The sequence below is a fragment of the Saccopteryx bilineata genome, chromosome 5, assembly GCF_036850765.1.
Source record: "Saccopteryx bilineata isolate mSacBil1 chromosome 5, mSacBil1_pri_phased_curated, whole genome shotgun sequence".
In the NCBI taxonomy this organism is placed as follows: Eukaryota; Metazoa; Chordata; class Mammalia; order Chiroptera; family Emballonuridae; genus Saccopteryx; species Saccopteryx bilineata.
Window position 1 is genome coordinate 34,537,424 of NC_089494.1, and position 20,787 is coordinate 34,558,210.

General features: G+C 40.6%; 1 protein-coding gene across 1 annotated transcript in view; it reads right to left on the reverse strand.

The window, feature by feature from the left end:
• The window catches only part of LOC136338196 (aldehyde oxidase 4-like), a 75,333-nt gene extending 54,798 nt beyond the window's left edge, over window positions 1-20,535 (reverse strand). The window contains exons 1-5 of the mRNA XM_066280314.1: window positions 20,423-20,535; window positions 15,961-16,018; window positions 11,128-11,224; window positions 10,401-10,509; window positions 3,403-3,529 (exon numbers count right to left, since the gene is read on the reverse strand). Of these exons, the coding sequence (XP_066136411.1) occupies window positions 3,403-3,529; window positions 10,401-10,509; window positions 11,128-11,224; window positions 15,961-16,018; window positions 20,423-20,476 (445 nt within the window). The 5' untranslated portion in view covers window positions 20,477-20,535. The remainder of the gene's footprint in view (window positions 1-3,402; window positions 3,530-10,400; window positions 10,510-11,127; window positions 11,225-15,960; window positions 16,019-20,422) is intronic.
• Between the last annotated feature and the right edge of the window lie 252 nt (window positions 20,536-20,787).

Here is a 20,787-nt window from a genome sequence, read left to right on the forward strand (position 1 = left end):
CACCTAGAAGTAAAGTGTTGTGTGTAAATTTGCTGTTAGCAAATCACGTGGAAACTTGGTTAATGGGTATCCTACTGTTATTTTCAGAACAAGAATTGTTCAGGGAGCAACTACATGCACAAGAATGGATTCAGATTCTATAATTTATTTTCTGTTTGTTAAGAAGAAAGAATATAGAAAATGTGTGACTTAAAAATCTCTCTTTGGAATAGAGAAAAGGAGTTGAAATGTCTAGGTATATGACTCTAGCATGAAATAGAGTGTTTAATGGGCACTTTCTTTCTGATAAACTGTAAGCAAACATTAAAGGCTAGAGAAAGCTAGTGTCAGACTTGAGGTTTTGTTCTTGGCCACATAATCAATGCTATGTCTAGAAGCCCTACTAAATGTATACCAAGGAAACACTGATAGCATCCATTGCAGAAATTGTTCTGATTCTAAAGAAAAAAAAGATAAAAATTCAAAAATTGTATTTCCTTAGACTTGAGGGGAAAGACAAGATTAAATGAAGTGTTCGTTTTTATCAGTTGACCATTTCAGAAGACATGTGCCATACTTAATTGCATTTTTTTTTTTTTACAGAGACAGAGAGTCAGACAGAAAGATAGGTAGGGACAGACAGATAGGAACAAAGAGAGATGAGAAGCATCAATCATCAGTTTTTCATTGCGACACCTTAGTTGTTCATTGATTGCTTTCTCATATGTGCCTTGACTGTGGGCCTTCAGCAGACCGAGTAACCCTTGCTCGAGCCAGTGACCTTGGGTCCAAGCTAGTGAGCTTTGCTCAAACCAGATGAGCCCATGCTTAAGCTGGCAACCTCGAGGTCTCAAACCTGGATCCTCTGCATCCCAGTCCGATGCTCTATCCACTGCACCACCGCCTGGTCAGGCCTTAATTGCATTTTTGAATTTTATTTTATATTATTGTTTTTCTTAAAATATGAGCATAGAGGTTATCAGTGTGGCTAGCATTTATAATTCTAGAAAGAGCCCAAGTAAATGGATTGTGAACTAAAAAAACTCCAGATTATCCACACCTAAGATACGGTTATCGATTTTATTCATTAATTTAGCCAGACTTTACAACACTGTCTCCTGGTGGTTGTATTGTGAATTATAGGCATAGAATCAAGGAGGAAATAGTCCATCTCTATAAGACTGTGCATATTCAAAGAAGCAAAGAAAATGCAAGGCAAATGATGTGATTTTTTCAAAGCTCTATATACCTCATTAGTGTGGATTATTTCACTGAACAAAGATTATCTCTTGTTCAAATTCCCTCAGGTCTGGTTAATTTTATAATTGAAACCATAGGCCAAAGTTTTAGCAAGATTTAATAAGAAACTGAAATATTTTGAGTAAAGATGTTGTTGAGAGATAAGGGAAACTATTAGAGAATATTTATATACCAGCTACTATAAAATTTACATTGAATTTTTACTTTGTTTTAGTCTATATCTTTTCATCATAAAACTGAATTTCTGTCTAAGTCTCTCTCTCTTCTTTATTTTTTTTTAGCTAAAGAGACAGAGAGAGAGAGACAGATACCAAGACAGATAGGAACAGACAGACAGGAAGGGAGAGAGATGAGAAGCATCAATTCTTTGTTGCAGCACCTTAGTTGTTCATTTATTGCTTTCTCATATGTGCTTTGACTGGGGATTTTAGCTGAGCCAGTGACACCTTGCTCAAGTCAGTGCCCTTGGGCTCAAACCAGTGACCTTGAACTTCAAGCCACTGACCTTTGGGCCCAAGCCAGAGACCATGGGGTGATGTCTATGATCCAATGCTTAAGCAAGTGACCTTGTGCTCAAGCAGGATGAGCCCATACTCAAGCCAGATGAGCCCGTGCTCAGCTGGTGACCTTATAGTTTTGAACTAGGTTTTCTGCCTCCCAGGCCGACACTCTACCCACTGTGCCACCACCTGTTCAGGCTGTCTAAGTCTCTTTATTAAAAGAAACAAAGAGCTTTATTATACAGGGGGTCCTCGGGTTATAACAGTTTCATTCTTACACTAGTGACTTAACCCAAATATTGGTGTAATTCAAAACATACCCTAGCCTAACACAAACAGAACACATGCGCTTTTAATAGTCCAAAATGGCGTAAGGATACCAACTCTCTCACTCATATGCCAAGTTACTGCGTATGCTTTTGCTGCATGCAACCAAACTAGTTCACCGATGTAGCCCATAAGTATGACACTGATTGCACAAGATGAAACATTTATGTCTCAATATTTTAAAGTTTTTATGGGAGTGGGTGTCGTAAACTCAAAATATCTTATGTCGAGACTGTTGTAACCCGAGACCCCCCTGTAGTATGCAAATGCTTGCTTTTACAGCTTTCTCCTAAGAACTAGTGACCAGTTACCTTGAAACTAGGGTGAGTTTGTTATGGAAAACTATATTTGTTAACATGCTTTTGTGTGTGTGTAGAAAATTGTGTTTGTTCATTTAAACTTGATAACTATCTGTTATAGGGAATTAAAATGCTCACTAAGTTTATTTGTGATAAGTAATTGTTGTCTATAACCTTTTTGATCTTATAATTAACCCAATGAAAACAAAAAAATGTAAGGTATCTGAAAGTTTATTCTCTTTGTAAAATTAATTGAAGTAGAGTCAATAAATAATTCTAACATTTATTTATTTATTCTTTGTATTTTTCCAAAGTTAGAAGCAAGGAGGCAGTCAGACAGACTCCCACATGAGTCCGACTGGGATCCACCCAGCATGCCCACCAGAGGTCGATGCTCTGCCCATCTGGGGCATTGCTCCGTTGCAGCAGGAGCCATTCTAGCACCTGAGGTGGAAGCCATGGAGCCATTCTCAGTGCCTGGGGCCTGGGCCAACTTTTGCTCCAATGGAGCCTTGGTTGCTGGAGGGGAAGGAAGAGAGACATAGAGAGGAAGGAGAGGGGGAAGGGTGGAGAAGCAGATGGACGCTTCTCCTATGTGCCTTGGCTGAATGGGAATCAAACCCGGGACTTCCACATGCTGGGCCATGGCTCTACCACTGAGCCAATGGGCCAGAGCTAACGGATTAATTTAAAAATAAACAATAAAATCTCATTCTTCCACACTACTCGAATTTCCACTTTTAAAAAAGATTGTATTAAAAGTATTATAAACAACCCATTTGAATGCCTTTGCAGAGTGACAATAGAATCTATTAAGAGAGAATTTTTGTGATAAAACCCATATTGCCCCAATTGTTGGTATTTCGGTTGACAAAATGAAGGCAGCACTTTCTTGGAAGAACTTGGGTAAAAACAAGGACTAAAGAGGAACCCCAAAGCTGTACCACAACTTTTCCTAATGGGCTTGGACTGCTTTCTCCAGTTACTTAGGTAATTTCTACCTTAGGTCTTGTCTGCAGAAGACCAAGAAAGCTCACCTCCAAGTGCTTCAGTTATTTGCTCAGGGGTGGGCTCTGGGTAGTTCCTCAGCAGAGTGTAGATAGACATCACCATCCCTGGACTGCAGAAACCACACTGTGTGCCGTGACACTTGGCAAGTCTTTCCTGGGGAGAAATGGTACATTAGTTATGCTTTAAGCCTCTTGTTTCCTTATCATGGGCACCAGACAAGAGATAAAGAGAGTGAGAAATGACAATTACTTTGTCTACTCTATATACAGAACCTACACCATGAAGATATAGATGGGAGACATGACTCTGGATTCTTCTGTGTGTATCTGTTCCATGTGTCTCTCCCAGGGCACTCAACCAGCTGGCTCAGCATTTTTCAAATAGCATGACCCTGAGATGAAAGCCAAACATTTTATCTATACCCAACTGAACTGCCAGACATTCAATAATATTTTAACAACTATATATGGTGTCTGAAGGGTACCAGGTTGTTGAGAGGATTACTTGATAAATTTTGTAAATGTCTAACATCATGTTGCACACCTGAAACTAATATAACATTAAATGTCACTGTAATAGGAAAATAAAAAAAAGAGTTACATTACTACAACAATTGCATACATAACCATGAAAATTAATGTGGATTACAAAAAAAAAGAAAGAATAAACATTGGTTTAAAGCTATAGGGAATGTGCTATGTTGGATTTATTGCTATATGGCAAGTTATTTTAAAAATGATGTATAAACTTGTTGTAAATGTGGTAGTAAATGTTTAACAACTGGATCTCTAGGAAGAAAAAACATTCTAATTTGTAGTTTCTACCAATTACAGTTGTGCAAATATTTCCAATAGGGCTGATGTTAGGTTTCCAATGTGATGTCACTGAATGTGAATCTGGGAAGAAATGCACAGTGATATACCATTCTGAGGCATTTCCATTAAGTAGATACAATAAACAAGTAATCTCAAGAGCATAAATAATAGAAAATAATTTGAAGATGATAAATGTTGATATTTATCAATGTTTTTAACATTGTATAGTTTGCTAATAATAGCTGTGTTTAAAGAATGGCTCTCAAAATTCCTGGAAATTTAACAATTTTCTCACAGAGGCCAGTACTGTTCTAAGGCATGACTGAACAAATCTAGTATAAGTACTGTCAAGATTTGAGAGTGACTTCCAGTCAAGAAAGTGGAATAGGTAAATACTGCACTTGACTCCTCCCATGACCACATCAAAATTACAACTAATTTATAAAACAACTGTCACTGAAAACCACATGAAAATTATCTGAACATAATTTTTATAACTAAGGATATAAAAAGGAAGACACATTGTGACTGTTAGGAGGAGCAGAGATGCAAAACGATCTGGTCCCACACTTATATGTGGTGGTGAAGAACAGGGTGGGATACCTTGGCTGTGGAGGTTCTTGCTAAGGAGCAAAGGGTCCCAGTCTTGCACAGGGCTCCCCAGCCCAGAGCACCAATGCTGGGAATAGGAGTTCCCACAATATCTCACTGTGAAAATCAGCAGAATTCTGTCCAAGTGAGATAGAAAAGTGCTTGAGACCTAAGAATCATCTTAAAGTGCTTTACCACTGATTTATTCACTCACAAACACTTGTCCTACGTTACAGCAAAGGAACAGCAGATTGAAAAGTGTCAGAGACATACAGGGAGTAATTGAGTAGTCTGGCTTCAGTGTGAGGGCTGGAGGGGCAGCTCTCTCCTGGACAGAAGTACTGGAGTGCACACTGTTGTTCCTTTTTTAAGCTCTCCCTCCACGTAACAGGCTGTTGGGCACCACTGTTCCTACTTCGAGCCCTTTCTGATTCCAGCCTGCTGGTACAGGTGGTGCCAAATCTGAGTCTCCATAAAACTGGCTAACAGTGTTCAACCCACCCTGGTGGTTCACTGAGACTCTGCCCCACCTAACTTGTGCATGGGCTCAAACTTTTTTCAAGCAACAGGCTTTGGCCTTCCTTGTGAACTTTCCTAAGATTTCTCTAGGATCCACAAACCGCAGAGAAGGAGCATCTGGCCCTGGATTGCCTCATACCTCTGGTACTAAAGCAACAGGCCTTTATTTGCAGCTTAGCCTCTCCCAGGCACCTCTAAGCCCAGAATAGGTGGCAACCATCTGCAGGTCAATGTGTAGTTTCTACCTGGTGGATTTGTGCTAGGCACAAGAAGTGATCGATCTTGGTCTGCATCAGAGATCCTCTCAAGAGGTTCCAGAAGCAACACACCTAGTTTCAGACCATAAACAGCACCAACCAATTAGCTATACAAACAACAGATCCAAAGGGTAGACATGACAGACACTAGAGCCCTGTTAAAGCAAATCTGCTCCATAGCATCAAACCCTGAAAAATTGTTTATTGTAGTCATTCTTCAGACTCAGTTATTCTCAAGTTAATTTGTCTCACTGACATCACAACAGCAAAGGAAGTTTAACTACAATAGAAGAATATATACAACCCATACCAAAAATACCCCCAGAGTACTCAGCTCAGGTGACCAGAGAGAATGCACCACTGGGACCCACAGGACACTCACATAAAGCCACTTTGCCAAGACCAGGAGATGTAACAGATCCACCCAAAGTATAGAACAAACACAGAAATGCAACCTAAATGACTGAGGAAACAAACAAAAATGTCCTAAATAAAAGAACAGGACAAAACTTCAGAAAGATAACTAAACAAAACTGAGACAAGTAATCTACCAGATGCAGAGTTTAAAACACTGGTTATAAGGATGTTCCATAAACTTAGGGGAAGAGTAGATAAACTTAGTGAGAACTTCATTAAAGAAATAGGAAACATAAGAATGAATATAAGAAAACATAAAAAAAAAAAAAAAGAACCAGTTAGAAAAGACTACAATAACTGGCATGAAAACTACATTAGATGGAATCAACAGTAGAGTAGATGAAGCAGAGGACTGAATCAGTGATTTGGAAGTTGATGTAATAGAAAACACCCAATCAGAACAGCAAAAAGAAAAAACAATGAGGGTAATTTAAGGGATCTCTGGGACATCAAACATACCAACATTCACATCATAAAGATACCAGGAGAGAGAGAGTACAAGGGATTGAAAAACTATTTGATAAAATATGAAGGAAAACTTCCTTAATCTGGTGAAAGAAATAGATATACAAGTCCAGGAAGTTCCAAGAATTCCAAACAAAAGGAATCCAAAATGGCCACAATAAGGCACATTATAATAAAAATGCAAAAAGTTTCAGACAAAGAGAGAATCTTAAAAGGAACCGGAGGAAAGCAGTTAGTTATGTACAAGGGAACTCCCATAATATTATCATCTGATTTCTGAATAAAAGCTTGCCAAATCCCAAGGGATTAGCAAAGAATATTCAAAGTTACGTAAAGGAGAAACCTACAATCAAAACTACTCTAGCCAGCAAGGCTATCAATTAAAATCAAAGGAAAGATAAAGAGCTTCCCAGATAAGAAAAAGCTAAAGGAGTTCATTACTACCAAGCCAGTATTACAGGAAATGGTAAAGAAACTTCTTTAAAAAGAATAAAAAGAAAAGAGATAAAATGGCAATAACTATATACCTATCAATGATTACTTTTAATGTAAATTCATTAAATGCTCCAATCAAAAGTCATAGTATGGCTAAATGGATACAAAAACAAGGTTCATACATATACTGCCCACAAGTGACCCACTTCAGTAGATAGACACACACAGATTAAAAGTAAAGAGGTGAAAAAAGATGTTTCATGTAAATGGAAACAAACAAAACAAGGTGGGGTAGCATTACTTATATCACACAAAATAGATTTAAATGCAGAGGCTATAACGTGAGACAAAGATGTACATCTCATAATGATAAAGGGGTCAATCCAACAAGGGGATATAGTCCTTATGAACATTTATGCACTCATCATCAGAGCTCCTAAATATATAAAACAAATGTAAAGCCAGTATCCATGGCCACCATCACAGCTGCTTGGCCCATGCAGGTTCGCATTAGATTTGAACAGACGGTAATGAAACAACGGAGCCAAGAACTGGTGGGCCATTACCTTTAATCCTATCTTGCACCTGGCGGGCAAGTAAAAACACACACTGGGTTCCAAAACCCACTCATTCAGTGCTCACAAAGCTACTGACTTATCTGAATTTCCTAGAATCAAAGGTTTCTAGCTTACTAGCCTTATTAACCTCTGTTCCCCATATCCTTCTCTCTGCACAAACTCTACACAAACTGGCTTCTTCTTCAGCACTCCGCCATCTTGGCTGCTTCTCCTGGCCTCCTCACTTGGCCTTACTCTACTCTCCTCCAGCATGGGCTTCTCCTAGAATGTAATCACTCTTTCCCCAGAACAACATGATCTCTTTTCCTTTTAAAACCTTTTGGCGCGAAAGCCCTCCCCCAACACATATTAACATAATCACGCCCATCTCAAGCAAGAAGGGCAACTAATATTATCACCTGGGTGACAGGCTTCCACTTGGGCAGCACCATCTTTAACAAAGTGAGCATAATATATTTTATCTGCCCGACAACAAATATTGACATACTGTTGGTCAAATAAGTTTGTAAATATAATATATATGTTTGCTCACTTATAGTTTGCATGGGGTGTGGGAGACAAGCTGTGTATTTTATTTATTTTTTGTTGTTATTTTTGCTTGAGTTTTTAAAATACCACTCTCACATGCCCTCAAGGCAGAAAAGAAAGGATGCTATGACTTCCCAAGAGATACAGTTTAGAAAGAAAATAAAAAATTTCCAGATAGCATTCTCAAGCTCATGAAAACCTTGGAGATAAATCATAGAGAATTCAAAATTCAAGTTCTGAAAATACTCAAGAGATAAGAGAAAACACCACTGGCAACTTAATGAGCTCAGAAAGCAAAACGAATATCTCACCAGGGAGACTGAAATTTTAAAAATGGAGATGAAGAACTCAATACATGAGTTGATAAATAAGCTAGCAAGTTTAGCTAATGGAACAGGCCAGACAGAGGAGAGAATCAGTGACATCAAAGACAGGCAACTAGAGATGCTACAGAGGGAAGAAGAGAGAGGTTCAAAAATTTTAAGAAGTGAGAGAACTCTGTGAGTATTGTCTGACTTAATTAGAAAGAAAAATGTAAGAAAAATGAGTATTTCAGAAGAAAAAGAGAGGGAGAAGGGAATGGAAGGTCTATTTAAACAAATAATTGGTGAGAACTTTCTAAGCCTATGGAAAGAATTAGATCCTCGAATCCAAGAAGCAATGAGAACACCAAGTTGCCTCAGCACAAACAGATTTTCTACAAGGAACACTGTAATAAAAATGTCAAAAATCAATGACAAAGAAAGAATCCTCAAGGCAGCTAGGGAAAAGAAGAACTTAATACATCAAGGAAGGCCCATCTTAGCAGAAACTCTACATGCCAGAAGACAGTGGACCCAAACAAATAAAATACTGAAAGGGAGGAATTACCAGCCAAAAACACTATATCCATCAAAATTTTCTTCTTATAGGAGAGCCTAAAAGTGAGAAATTTGGTTTCAGTAATAAGTAGCTTTTTAGTTGTAATAAATAAGAGATCCATAAGGGTTAGGAAGTATTTAGTTAATCTGCTTGCTAATCTCTCTTAATGGCTCCCTGGGTTTTACTTTGAAATGTGGCAAAAAGTTTACCTTTGCAGGAATGTCAGGAAAAGCTTACATGGGGAGGGTCTGACAATTAGGAGACTTTAAATCACAATAGTTGTTTGTAAAATCCTAGCCACAGGATTTACTGTGAAAAGTTAGGGCCTATATATTAATTAGAAACTCAGTTCACCAATCTTAAATCTTTATTTTGTATCCTAAGAAAATAGAGAGTCTTTTTACAGATAATTCCCAGAGGCACCAGGTCCCAACTATTTCTGGGAGACCCCTGACCCTGGCTGTCTTGAAGATTTACCAAGGACACCAGATAGGACCATGCTGATATGGTCTGGGTCACATCAAAAGAATTTGCAGAAGAGATGTTTTGGCAGCTGAACCCTCACCTTCTGCATATTGTTATGTGACTAGCAGCATTGACTTTTACTTTTTTTCGTTTCCCCCTGAACCCTATAAATACTGGCAGCACCAAGAGAGTGTTAAAGACAGCTCTGTGGACAGGAGTCCCTTGCCTTCCAGGGTACCCGTATTTCTGAATGAGAGATGCTCTTATATACTCAGTCTGGTTCGTCCCTTTTGACTGGCTGAATGTGACGAGCTGCCTCAAACCCAGCTCACTCTGGTAACATATTAAATATGAAGGAGAAATAAAAACTTTTCCGGACATACAGAAGCTGGGGGAATTTATCACCAGAAAACCCCCACTGCGAGAAATACTCAAGGAGGTTATTCAACCAGATACAAAGAAGAAAACAACACAAAACTACAAGGAAAAGCTCCAACAAAGTTACAATGTAAACAAGAAAAATCTGTGACAACAAAACCTAAAGGTGAGAGGATGTAGGTGTGCAGTAGCAAAGGGGGATGGGGTGCAGGAGCACTGGTGAAACAAAGCACCCACGTATATGTGAGACTTTCCTTGGCAATAACCTAATGGTAACCTCTCATGAAAAAAAACAAACAAAACTGAAGCACATAGCTTAAAAACAAAGAGGAAATAGAGCAAAGAAGTATGTGATATGACCAAACAAAAACAACTAACAGAAACATTGCGTTGCTTTAAAAAGTCCTGTAGACTTGAGTAAACCCTGTCATTTTAGCTGTGTTTTATGGTAGCATGGTGCTACATTACTTGTGAACCATTTGGGGAGCACTTGGGAGTGTTTGTACACATAATTAGCCTATTGTTCAGAAGTCATTATTTTGAAATATGTTCAACAGTCTATGAAAAGAATCCTAGCTTTGAAGCATGGACTCTCACAAAATGAGAACTTAAAAGTACAAAGGATTTCATAGTAGGTGACCTATTTGGAATACTTTTGACTCCAAATGTGGGATCCTTATACCAACACTTGGTCCAAATCAGAGTATGCTGTTACCTGCACGGGGTGAATCCTGGTTTTGATGCTTCCTACACCTTCTGCTGTGGTGACAGCAGCTCCATGCAGAGAGCAGATGGGCACCAGGCACGCTGTAACTGGGTAATGGCTGTGATGGAATTATGTAAAGAGAACACCTTGGAATTATAGGAAGTGGGGGGCATAATTGAGGGGGTAGTTTTGGTTCAGCAGAGTCATGAGACTGTATTTCCTCGAGACTACAGAGAACACTATATATAAAAATAAAACCATAAATATCTGGAAGTGTTCAAGAAAGGGCTTACATGTGTCTGGCATAGGATATTAGAAAGAAATGGGAAGATAGAATACTAAAATAGTTTTGGGTAGGGTCTCCAAGGGATCCTCATTCTCTATTTTGTCCCCCTCATTCTAGGGAAAGGAAACTTTACTGGTCATAAGATGATATATTGACTTACATAAACCAATATGGGGTAGTTAAGCCCAGTAATTCCCAACTGTGCAAAACTTTAAAGAATACAAATACTCTGGTTGAATGCTAGCCCAGTTAAATATATTCTGATGGGAAGAAAGTCTGTGGGAAAGATCTGGAGCGTAGGAAGCTGCAGGGAGAACCAGCATGGATTCTGTGTGAATGTTACAGACACCTGGAGAGAGGAGAGGAGGAGTGTATAGGAACAGAACAGTGGGAAGCTCTACTTCCTTTCCAGATGTGCACATGCATGGCCTTAGCCAACACAAAGGATACCGGATCTTCTTGTTCTTGGGGTCATATCTTGACACCATAACAGTGCAGGCACCACAGCCTCCTCCCCCACAGCCGTACTTCGTGCCTGTGAGGTGGACTGGAAGGAGGAGAGTCAAGGAAAAGAGGGGCCCAGACCCCTTTGCTTTCAACACTTTTCTTCCTTGGATGCTGACAACAAGTAACGTGATCTCTCTGAGTCACTGAGTCACTGGTACCGAGGTTTCTTGCTCAGAGAATTCCAATATTTGCATGTAAATGAGCTCACTGAGATAGGTCAGAAGAAATCTTTATAGACCCACTGGGCCTTACCTGAAACGCTCAGTGCCAGCTGCATTTCTGAATTCAAAATTTTCCATATTTTGGAACGGTAATAAGATGGCACTTTCAAAGGGACTAGGGCAGCACCTTGTAACTCAGTACGTTACCATTTCTACAGCACACCATGTGAAGATTTACACTACCTGGAATACATGAGGACTACAGAGAGCCTCGTGTCAGTTAGGTCCGGGTTTGTATCCAAAGGAAATAAAAAAAGTTTGTTGAATTCAGAGTTGCCGACAAAGGATTCTGGATTTGTATTATGTTATTGCTGTGGAGGTGGTAGGGGTGTGTGTGTGCAAAAGTTAGAAAAAAAGCCCTGGGAGGCTTACCTTTCTCTGACTCAGCAATGTAATGCTTTTACTTTCTAATAGGATTACAGAATATTAATTTAGTAACCATGGTTTTGACCCCAAACTGTCAACAACCACTGTATACTCCTCCCTATAAGGCAATTATATATTTCCACAGAGGGAGAACAAATAATATCTATAAATCCCCTGCTTGAGGTTCTGTGAGAACCTTTTCTGGGTGAGGTTTAAAAAGAATGTTGGCCTGACCTGTGGTGGCGCAGTGGATAAAGTGTCGACCTGGAAGTGCTGAGGTCGCCGGTTCAAAACCCTGGGCTTGCCTGGTCAAGGCACATATGGGAGTTGATGCTTCCAGCTCCTCCCCCCTTCTCTCTCTCTGTCTCTCTCTCCTTTGTCTCTCTCTCTCCCTCTCTCTCTCCTCTCTAAAAATGAATAAATAAATAAAAAAAAATTAAAAAAAAAAAAAAAAAAAGAATGTCATGGATGAAGGTCTTAATTGGCTTGAGTGGAGGTTAAGACTAACTTCATCTTAGAAATTGCAGCCTAAAAGATGTCATACTGAGCCAGGACACCTGTGTAGTAAAACAGCTCTGTGATGCACATTTTAATGTTGCCTTGAGTGAAAGTGAAAAGTTGAGACAACTAGCTGTTTTGTCCTCTGGTCACCAAACAAGTAGTTTGATGCCTTCTTTTATCCTCACCCTGAAATACAGTATTAATTCTTGCATTATTATTTATTAATTATTGTATTATTTTCCATATGAACAACTGTAAACCCACTTTTGCCAAACCCTGTATAGGATGCCCAGTTAAATCTGAATCTCAGATAAACAATAAATACTATTAGGATAAGTATATCTCATGCATTCAAATTCAAATATAACTGGATGTACTTTATTTTTATATGTTAAAGCTGGTGATACTACTTAGGTAAAAAACAAACAGTAATTTATCAGTTTATTTTTTGGTCCTTTAAGTAGAAAAGCTATCTCAGTTTCCCCAAGATTCCCAGCCTTGCAGCATATCAAGAAGAAGTTACCTTGAGACTTAATGCTCGAGGTCGATGTGTGCCATTGATCCTGGAATTTCCCCTGGGATCTGGTCGTTCATCCGTGAATTATTGTGTCCCATCGTGCCGGGCAGGGAATGTGACATCAGGGTCAAGCTGGAGCCTTTGCCTCAGGATCTCATTCCTCCTTCATCTCTTGCCACAGCCTCCCTCTGACAACTCCTTACATTCATCAGAATAAACTTCTTTCAGTTCCTCAGAAGCACTATATTCTCCTTCCCCCGCCCCCAAGTCCACCCTTTCTACAGCTGACTAGAATATCTTCTTGCCCCTATGACTTCTATTTGTTCAGCAAACCCCTACTCAACCCTTGTCTCTTCCTTTCCTCCCAACCCTGACATGAGTGCCCTGCTCGGGTCCCCATAGCACAGCACCTATGACACTTGCCGTTGCCTCTTTTTTCACTGGCTGTCTCCCTCACTCGTCTGGGGGTAGAGGCTGTGTCTTCTAGCTTACATCTGAACACCTGGTGCTTGGTACAGTTTGTTAGCAGCATGAGGAATTGTTTTAGAATGGCAAGAAGTGTTAGGGTTTCAGTGGTGGGTATGTGAAAGGTGTGGACAAACAAGAATAAATGTTTAGGGAGCCTTTGAGACACCCTATTTCCTCAGGTCGGTCCTAGAGCCAGGTTCTCACTGCGATCAAGCAACTTTAAAATGGCTCGCTTTCCTTGTCCCATGTAGCTGTGGGCCATTCATTTTAGTAATGCATTACTGGTTCCTCAGATTAGATCGCTTCAAACCAGGTGAGAGGTGTGGAGGGAGGAGAGGGAGAAGTGATCCAGCCTCTTACCCCAGCAATCTGGGCTGGGTGGCTGGGCTGGGCGCGGGACTCAGTGGGAGGGTAGGGCCCTGGGAAGGAGTGAAAGAGTTCAAGGGAGATGGAAACATCCCCAGACAAATATTGTTTCTTGGGTGACTGTGTTCCATTTTGGGAATGTCACCTAAGCCAGGTACCAAGTCAACCGCAAATTGAGGTTTTGTGGAAGCCTGAAGTTTTTCTAATATTGGAAACCAGCCTTCAGGAACAAAATATAAAATTATCAACATAAATTAGGTTCAGGGTCTCGGAAAGGGTTGTGGGAGTTCAGTGAAAAGTGAAGCTGGCCGGGGTGGGTGTGTGCACGTGTGGTGCTGACTCTGGCAGAAAATCCGCGTCCTAATCCACAGATACTCATACGCACTACCCACTCAAGGAACAACTTAAAAATAAATCCTCTGACTCCATCTCAGAACTGTTGACTCTATAATCAGAGATTGGGGCCTGGAAGTGCCAGGTAAGTATTTACTTAGAAGGACTTCTTTGTGGCATTAGGCACCAAAAGGATTGAACAGAGGAGGACAATGAGAGATGGGGAAATGGCCAGGGGTAATTCTACTCAGAGCTGCTTCTGGCCGTGCTCACTTGGGAGTCCATGACTTTTCAGCTTGCTCCTCACATAGATGAATTTGATCATTTTAAGATGTCTCAAGAAAGCATGACGAAGTGTGTAGATTTTTAAGTGATATCAAGTAGCGTGTGCACCTGGTGTGTGGAAGTCCTGGGTTCGATTCCTGGTCAGGGCACACAGGAGAAGCAATCATTTGCTTCTTCTCCCTTCCCCTTCTCTCTCCTTCTCCCGCAGCTATGGCTCAAATGGTTTGAGCAAGTTGGCCCTGGATGCTGAGGATGGCTCTACAACCTCACCTCAGGTGCTAGAATAACTTGGGTGTTGAGCAACAGAGCAGTGACCCAGGTGGGCTGAGCATCGTCTTGTAGGGGACTTGCCAGGTGGATCCTGATGAGGGTGCATGCGGGAGTCTGTCTCTCTGCCTTCCCACCTCTCAATTAAAACAAAATTCATTAAAAAGTGATATCAGGGAAAGTGATAGGGTATGCTGACCAACAGTGAGATTTTGAAGCTGGGTAAATAAGATATTGCGGAGCCAGTGAGGAAGGATTTGGCCTGTTGTTTGTTTTTTATCTGTTTGTTTGTTATGCAGGGGAAAACCCAGTTCCTGGAATAGTGAGTGGAACAGGGGAAATATTGGCTAGAATAGTAAAATGATGTGTAGGAAATCATCATAAGAGGCTCAGTAGAAAAGGAGGAATCAGGTACATATAATTTATTAGATAAATTTGAAGAAATAAAGTGATCTTTTGGAGTGTGTGCATTGGGAGGCAAGAGGTAGGTGTGGGGAAGAAGTAAAGACACTGGAGAAAGATGGGATAATGTTACCTGTACAACCCGGAATCCCGGAGCCTAGCACACTGCCTCCTTTGAGTGATGATATCAATAATAATATATTTGAACTTATTATTTTGAAATAATGCCTCAAGAAAATTGCAAAAATAGTACCAACAGTCCTGGTCCCTGTTCCCCAGCTTCCGTAGGATGTCCCCAGTGCTGACATCCCTATGACTACAGTACAACATCAGGACCTGGGTGTGTCGTACACTGATAACCAGAACAGAGCTGATTCAGATTTCACCACAATTACACACACTCATATTATCTGAGGTGGAGCTGTGTAAACATTGCCACCATCACTCCCTCGTGCGACCCCTTTTTAGTGGCGCCCAAAGCCAGGAAGCTCTCTTTGAGTATTTATTGGGGGTCCACTGGAGGTCTTGAGGAGTGACAGGTGAGAAAGGCCCAGGTCTGAGGTAGGGGTCTGGGAGTGCATTAGGTGTTCTTTGGAGTGTTGAAATGTTTATAAAACCTTGTTTTCTTTAATAAGGTTACAAAGAGATATGAGTGACAAGTCAATGAAATGCCCTTGTGTGAAACTATTGTCAGTGGCATGCACCCCTGAGCAATTGGCCAGACATTTTTATATTCACGCTCCCGAATATGAATTCATCATCGGGGTGACCATGGGCTTCCAAAGTCATGAAGTTATTTTCCACAGAACCCCCACCCCCCAAGGGTTCACTGGAGGGTTCTTTTGGTTTTTCTCAGGTGAAAAGTACAGCGAATAAAGTACAAATCTGTCACTGCTAGGTGCATGCTCTGAACTCCAGCTAGACTCTACAAATTGACCAGGAAGTTGTTTACCCAGAACAAACACAGAATGACTTTCTTCCGACGTGTTAGTTCTGAAGTTCCTTTTTTACCACCCATTCCAGATTAATTGCAGTGAAACATAAGGATACGGACTCTCCTCAGGTAGAAGAGCAGGTTCACTTCAGGGTCAGCACTCTTCTCTGTGACCTACAGTGTGACACGAGAGAAGGGCTTTAAGAAGGTAACACCGAAATGTCATGGCAATTCTGCCCATGGTTTAGAGCAGGGGTCCCCAAACTACGGCCCATGGGCCACATGCGGCCCCCTGAGGCCATTTATCCGCTCCCCCCCCCCCCCGTCGCACTTCCGGAAGTGGTGGTCTTTCATTGGTGGTCAGTGAGAGGAGCACATTGACGTCTCATTAGCCAAAAGCAGGCCCATAGTTCCCATTGAAATACTGGTCAGTTTGTTGATTTAAATTTACTTGTTCTTTATTTTAAATATTGTATTTGTTCCCATTTTGTTTTTTTTTACTTTAAAATAAGATATGTGCAGTATACATAGGGATTTGTTCATAGTTTTTTTTTTTGTAGTCCAGCCCTCTAATGGTCTGAGGGACAGTGAACTGGCCCCCTGTGTAAAAAGTTTGGGGACCCCTGGTTTAGAGGGCATGTTTTTGATAAGTGGTGGCTTTACATAAAATAAATAAATAAATAAAAATAACAAAAGAAACCTAACATTTCGAACAGGAATTTTGAAATAGTTTTGGAACATTATTTCAATGTCTTTGAATTTCCTAGAGCAAAGGTAGGTTTGCAGGTGTATGTGAAACACAGAGTTGATTCTTATATTATTATTTATTAATTATTGTATTATTTTCCATAAAAACACATGTAAACCTACCTTTGCCCCACCCTGTAGAGTATATGACAATGATAAATTCTGGAAAAGATCCAGATGAGGAACCAGGTATAAAGGTTTTGTAATTGATTCAAGACCATTCGTAACCATTGAAAGTCGTAAAACAGGTTAACCAGAGATTTCCTAAGGGAGTCATGCGATCTTGAGGAACTGTGTTTAAGGGAGCCACCCTGATCTTTCCCACTCCTCCCAGTGAAAGGGAGGTGCAGAAGGGAGCATGAATCTCTGCCCGTCTCCCACTCTGCATTCCAGGCTGTTACTCCCAGGAGGTCGGAGCTGACACAGGAGATGAAAGCTCCCTGCTCTCCCTGACCCAACCAGCTCCCTTCCTGGGTACAGTCAGGCAAGATTAGAGAAAACTGAAGAGAAAGTTACCTGAAATGGTAGCACTGAGCAGCAACAAAAAAGAGGACATCATTCCACTAAAAGTGTTCCTATTTTTATCACCCTAGAATAGCAATAAACCACATTGCTTTTAAATACAATGCCTCCTGCTTCCAAGCCTCCTTCTGAGTCCTCAGAACACCCGAGAAGCCAGAGACGAACTCTGCACCCATCATGGCATTGAACAATTAAGATTCCAAATGAAGAAGGAGAAAACAAGATTAGGCTTTGGGAAATTAGTCAAAGACTGCCAACTGTAATTCAACAAATATGTAGTATTCCCGGCCATTTAGAATAAATGTTTCAGTAACCATATGAGAAATACAGGTCATAACATATTAAGTTGCATTCACAAAATTGTATGGTTTTCTTCTGTTTCCTCTAATACTTTGTAGACACCAGAAAGGAAATAATCCTTTTCTGGTAAGTATATGAAGAAGAGGAGACACCTAACCAGTAATCAGAGGGATGCAGAGGAAACCCATAGTAAGACAACACTTCACACTCATCAGATTAGCAAACCTTAGGAAGTCTGACGCTATCAAGCATTGGTACATTACAGATTAGCAAATCATATATTGGCAAGGAAGCAGCACTTCCTTGCAATGAACTGTGTGGGATTCTGGAAAGCCACCTGTCAGGGCTTATAAAATTGGCATGCTGTACTCTTACATAGAGATCCTCTTGCCAGTGTTGGTAAGGAGAGACATGGTAGGATGTCCACTGCAGCATTTCTTGGGGTAGTGGGAAGTTGGAAGCATCTCATGTGTCTATCACTAGGGGACTGGATACGCAGAATGAAGGATGAGCACAGCCTGGAGAACTATGCATGCAGAAGTAATGACCCAGGGGTGCAAAGAACAACATGGACAAATCTCAAAAACAGCAGTGAGTCACAAAAGGAGCAGAAGGAGATGAATAAATCACAATTTTACTTGTGTGCATTAAGAATATACACACACTCTTGCACGGCCAAACACTCTATAGTTGACTCTTGAACAATGCAGGTGTTGGGGTGCTGATCACCCTGCACAATTGAAAATTTGTGTATAACTTCTTATTCCCCCAAAACTTAACTATTAATGGCCCACTGGTGACTGGAGGCCTTACCAATAACATAAGCAGTTGATTAACATACAGTCTGCTTGTTATATGTATTTATTTATATTGTATGCTTGCAATAAAGTTGGCTAGAGAAAATGTGATTAATAAGATTAGAAGAGCCTGACTGGGTGGTGGCACAGTGGATAGAACATTGGACAGGAATGCAGAGGACCCAGGTTCGTGACCTCGAGGTCTCCAGCTTGAACGCGGGCTCATCTGGTTTGAGCAAAAGCTCACCAGCTTGGACCCAAGGTCGCTGGCTCGAGCAAAGGGGTTACTAGGTCTGCTGTAGCCCCACGGTCAAGGCACACATGAGAAAGCAATCAATGAACAACTAAGGTGTCGCAACAAAGAATTGATGCTTCTCATTTCTCTCCCTTCCTATCTGTCGGTCCCTATCTGTACCTCTCTCTGTCTCTCTCTCTGTCACACACACACACACAAAAAAAATTAAATAAATAAATAAAAAGCACAAGTGTGGATGCATGTAGAAGAAGTAAATAAAAAGATAATAATAAAATAATAAGAAGCAGAAGAGCCTCGTCCAGACCATGATGACAATGTGCCATTGATGGAGGCGTGTGCTTTGCTCAACTCTGTGCTCCTGGCTTGAAAGGAAAAAAAATAACCACAAAAATCACAATAAAACCTCTTGCTTTTGTTTTGCCATCTATAACTTGTCTTAGAACTTTGTAAAACAGAGAAAGGTAAAAATACCAAAATACCAGTTGCAAATTCAAAAGATTGCAGACTTGGAGAGGGAATCATCATTCTAATGTGATTTTAAAGGATAAGTGGTTCTATTTACCAGCAACGGCAAAGCAACAAAGACTGTTTTTCTTGAACTCAGAAAAGTTCTTAGCTCTTGAACTTTTTATTTATTATGATTTGTCACTCAACAATTTCTTTTCTGATATTCCAGTTGGCTTCAGGTCATTCAAGATCCAGACCTAATGGTAAACAGTATTGCTAAACCCAGACTTTTTCTTTGTTCTTTTCTTTAGCTTTCACATTTTGTTTCTTTAGTTCATAGGTTTCCTAAAAATGATGTTTCTCTGCTATTTGATAGACAAAATTCCCAAGAATTTTGGCCTTAATTAAAGTGCTGCTTCCTCTAGGGAAGAACATCAGTAATCTGGTTCAACTGAGGCTTGAGTAGCAAAATCGTTTAACAGCAACTGAATTTCCAAAACCAGTTCCTATTTTAATATTCTACTAAGTTTCCTCCTAATTGTCTCAAAGTACCTCAAACTTTTCATTTATTCATTTTGCTCATACAAGTACAGGCTTGGGAACAACCGAACATGAGTTGCCACACTTCCTCCACACTGGAGAAATAAGTAACTTCCATTGCTCAAGAGGAAGTGCTTTCATCTCTAAGTTAACTGGTTAGCCTGAGTGGATTAATTAGACAAAACAAAATTATTCTTTGCTATTATCATCTTTAATTTACATATGCCTTTTTTTTTAAGTGAGAGGAGTGGAGATAGAGAGACAGACTCCCGGACACACCCCAACCGGGATCCACCACCTGGCATACCTTGCCCCGGGCCCCCTGCCCCATCTGGGGCCACTTGCAAATCAGCTATTTCTAGCATCTGAGGTGGAGGCTCCAAGAAGCCATTCTCAGCTCCCGGGCAATGTGCTCGAACCAAACCAATAGAGCCATGTCTGGGCAAGGGGAAGAGAGAGAGAGAGAGAGAGAGAGAGAGAGAGATGGGCGAGGGGAGGGGCAGAGAAGCAGATGGTCAACTCTCCTGTGTGCCCTGAGTGGAAATCAGACCAGGGACTTCTACATGCGGGGTTGACGCTCTACCACTGAGCCAACAGCCAGGGCCCATATATGCCTTCTATTAAAATAACGTTGGTGAACCCGAGCAGAGCTAATACCCAAGTAAAGGGGGAAATGACAGTTTTTCTTACCTATGTCAGAATTCACTCCCATTATAATCTAACAAATAAAAATAAGAGTTCCTTACTGATTCCAAAAGAAAATTTAAGAGCAAGCAAAGACACCCATGCTTTCATAATTTTGCACTAAAGCTTGAATGGATGACCCATGTTCAAGTTTATACCACTATATATGAGTTGAAAAAGAGAGAAGACAGAGGTTAAATAAGAAATGGCATCATAGAGAAAAAAATAAGCTTAGCTTTTGTCCCTGGTATACAAAAATTCATATTAATAATCTCATAAACTTACCTTTTTTCCATTCACAAAAAAAATCAGCTCATCAGAATTGGGAGAAGACATCATGTCACCACAGTGAAAGATTGTCCTAAAGAGCTGATATCTGAAAGCAAAAACCTGGATGCCTGTCAGTTTTGGAAAAGCCCAAGCTGCAGCAGTGCCTTATAGCCACACTGCCAGATAGAGGCACCAATCAGGGCTGTCTGTCCGCCCCGCCCACAGCGCACTTCTAACAGCTCTTGGCAGCACCCTGTTTCCTTCTTACCCAGGAATGAGTCAAGTCAGCATCTCAGCTGGTTTCCTTTGGAGTCCAAGACTGGTTTTCTAGGAGAATGTGTTTAAAGCCAAGGACAATAAATAAAAAATGAGTGTTACAA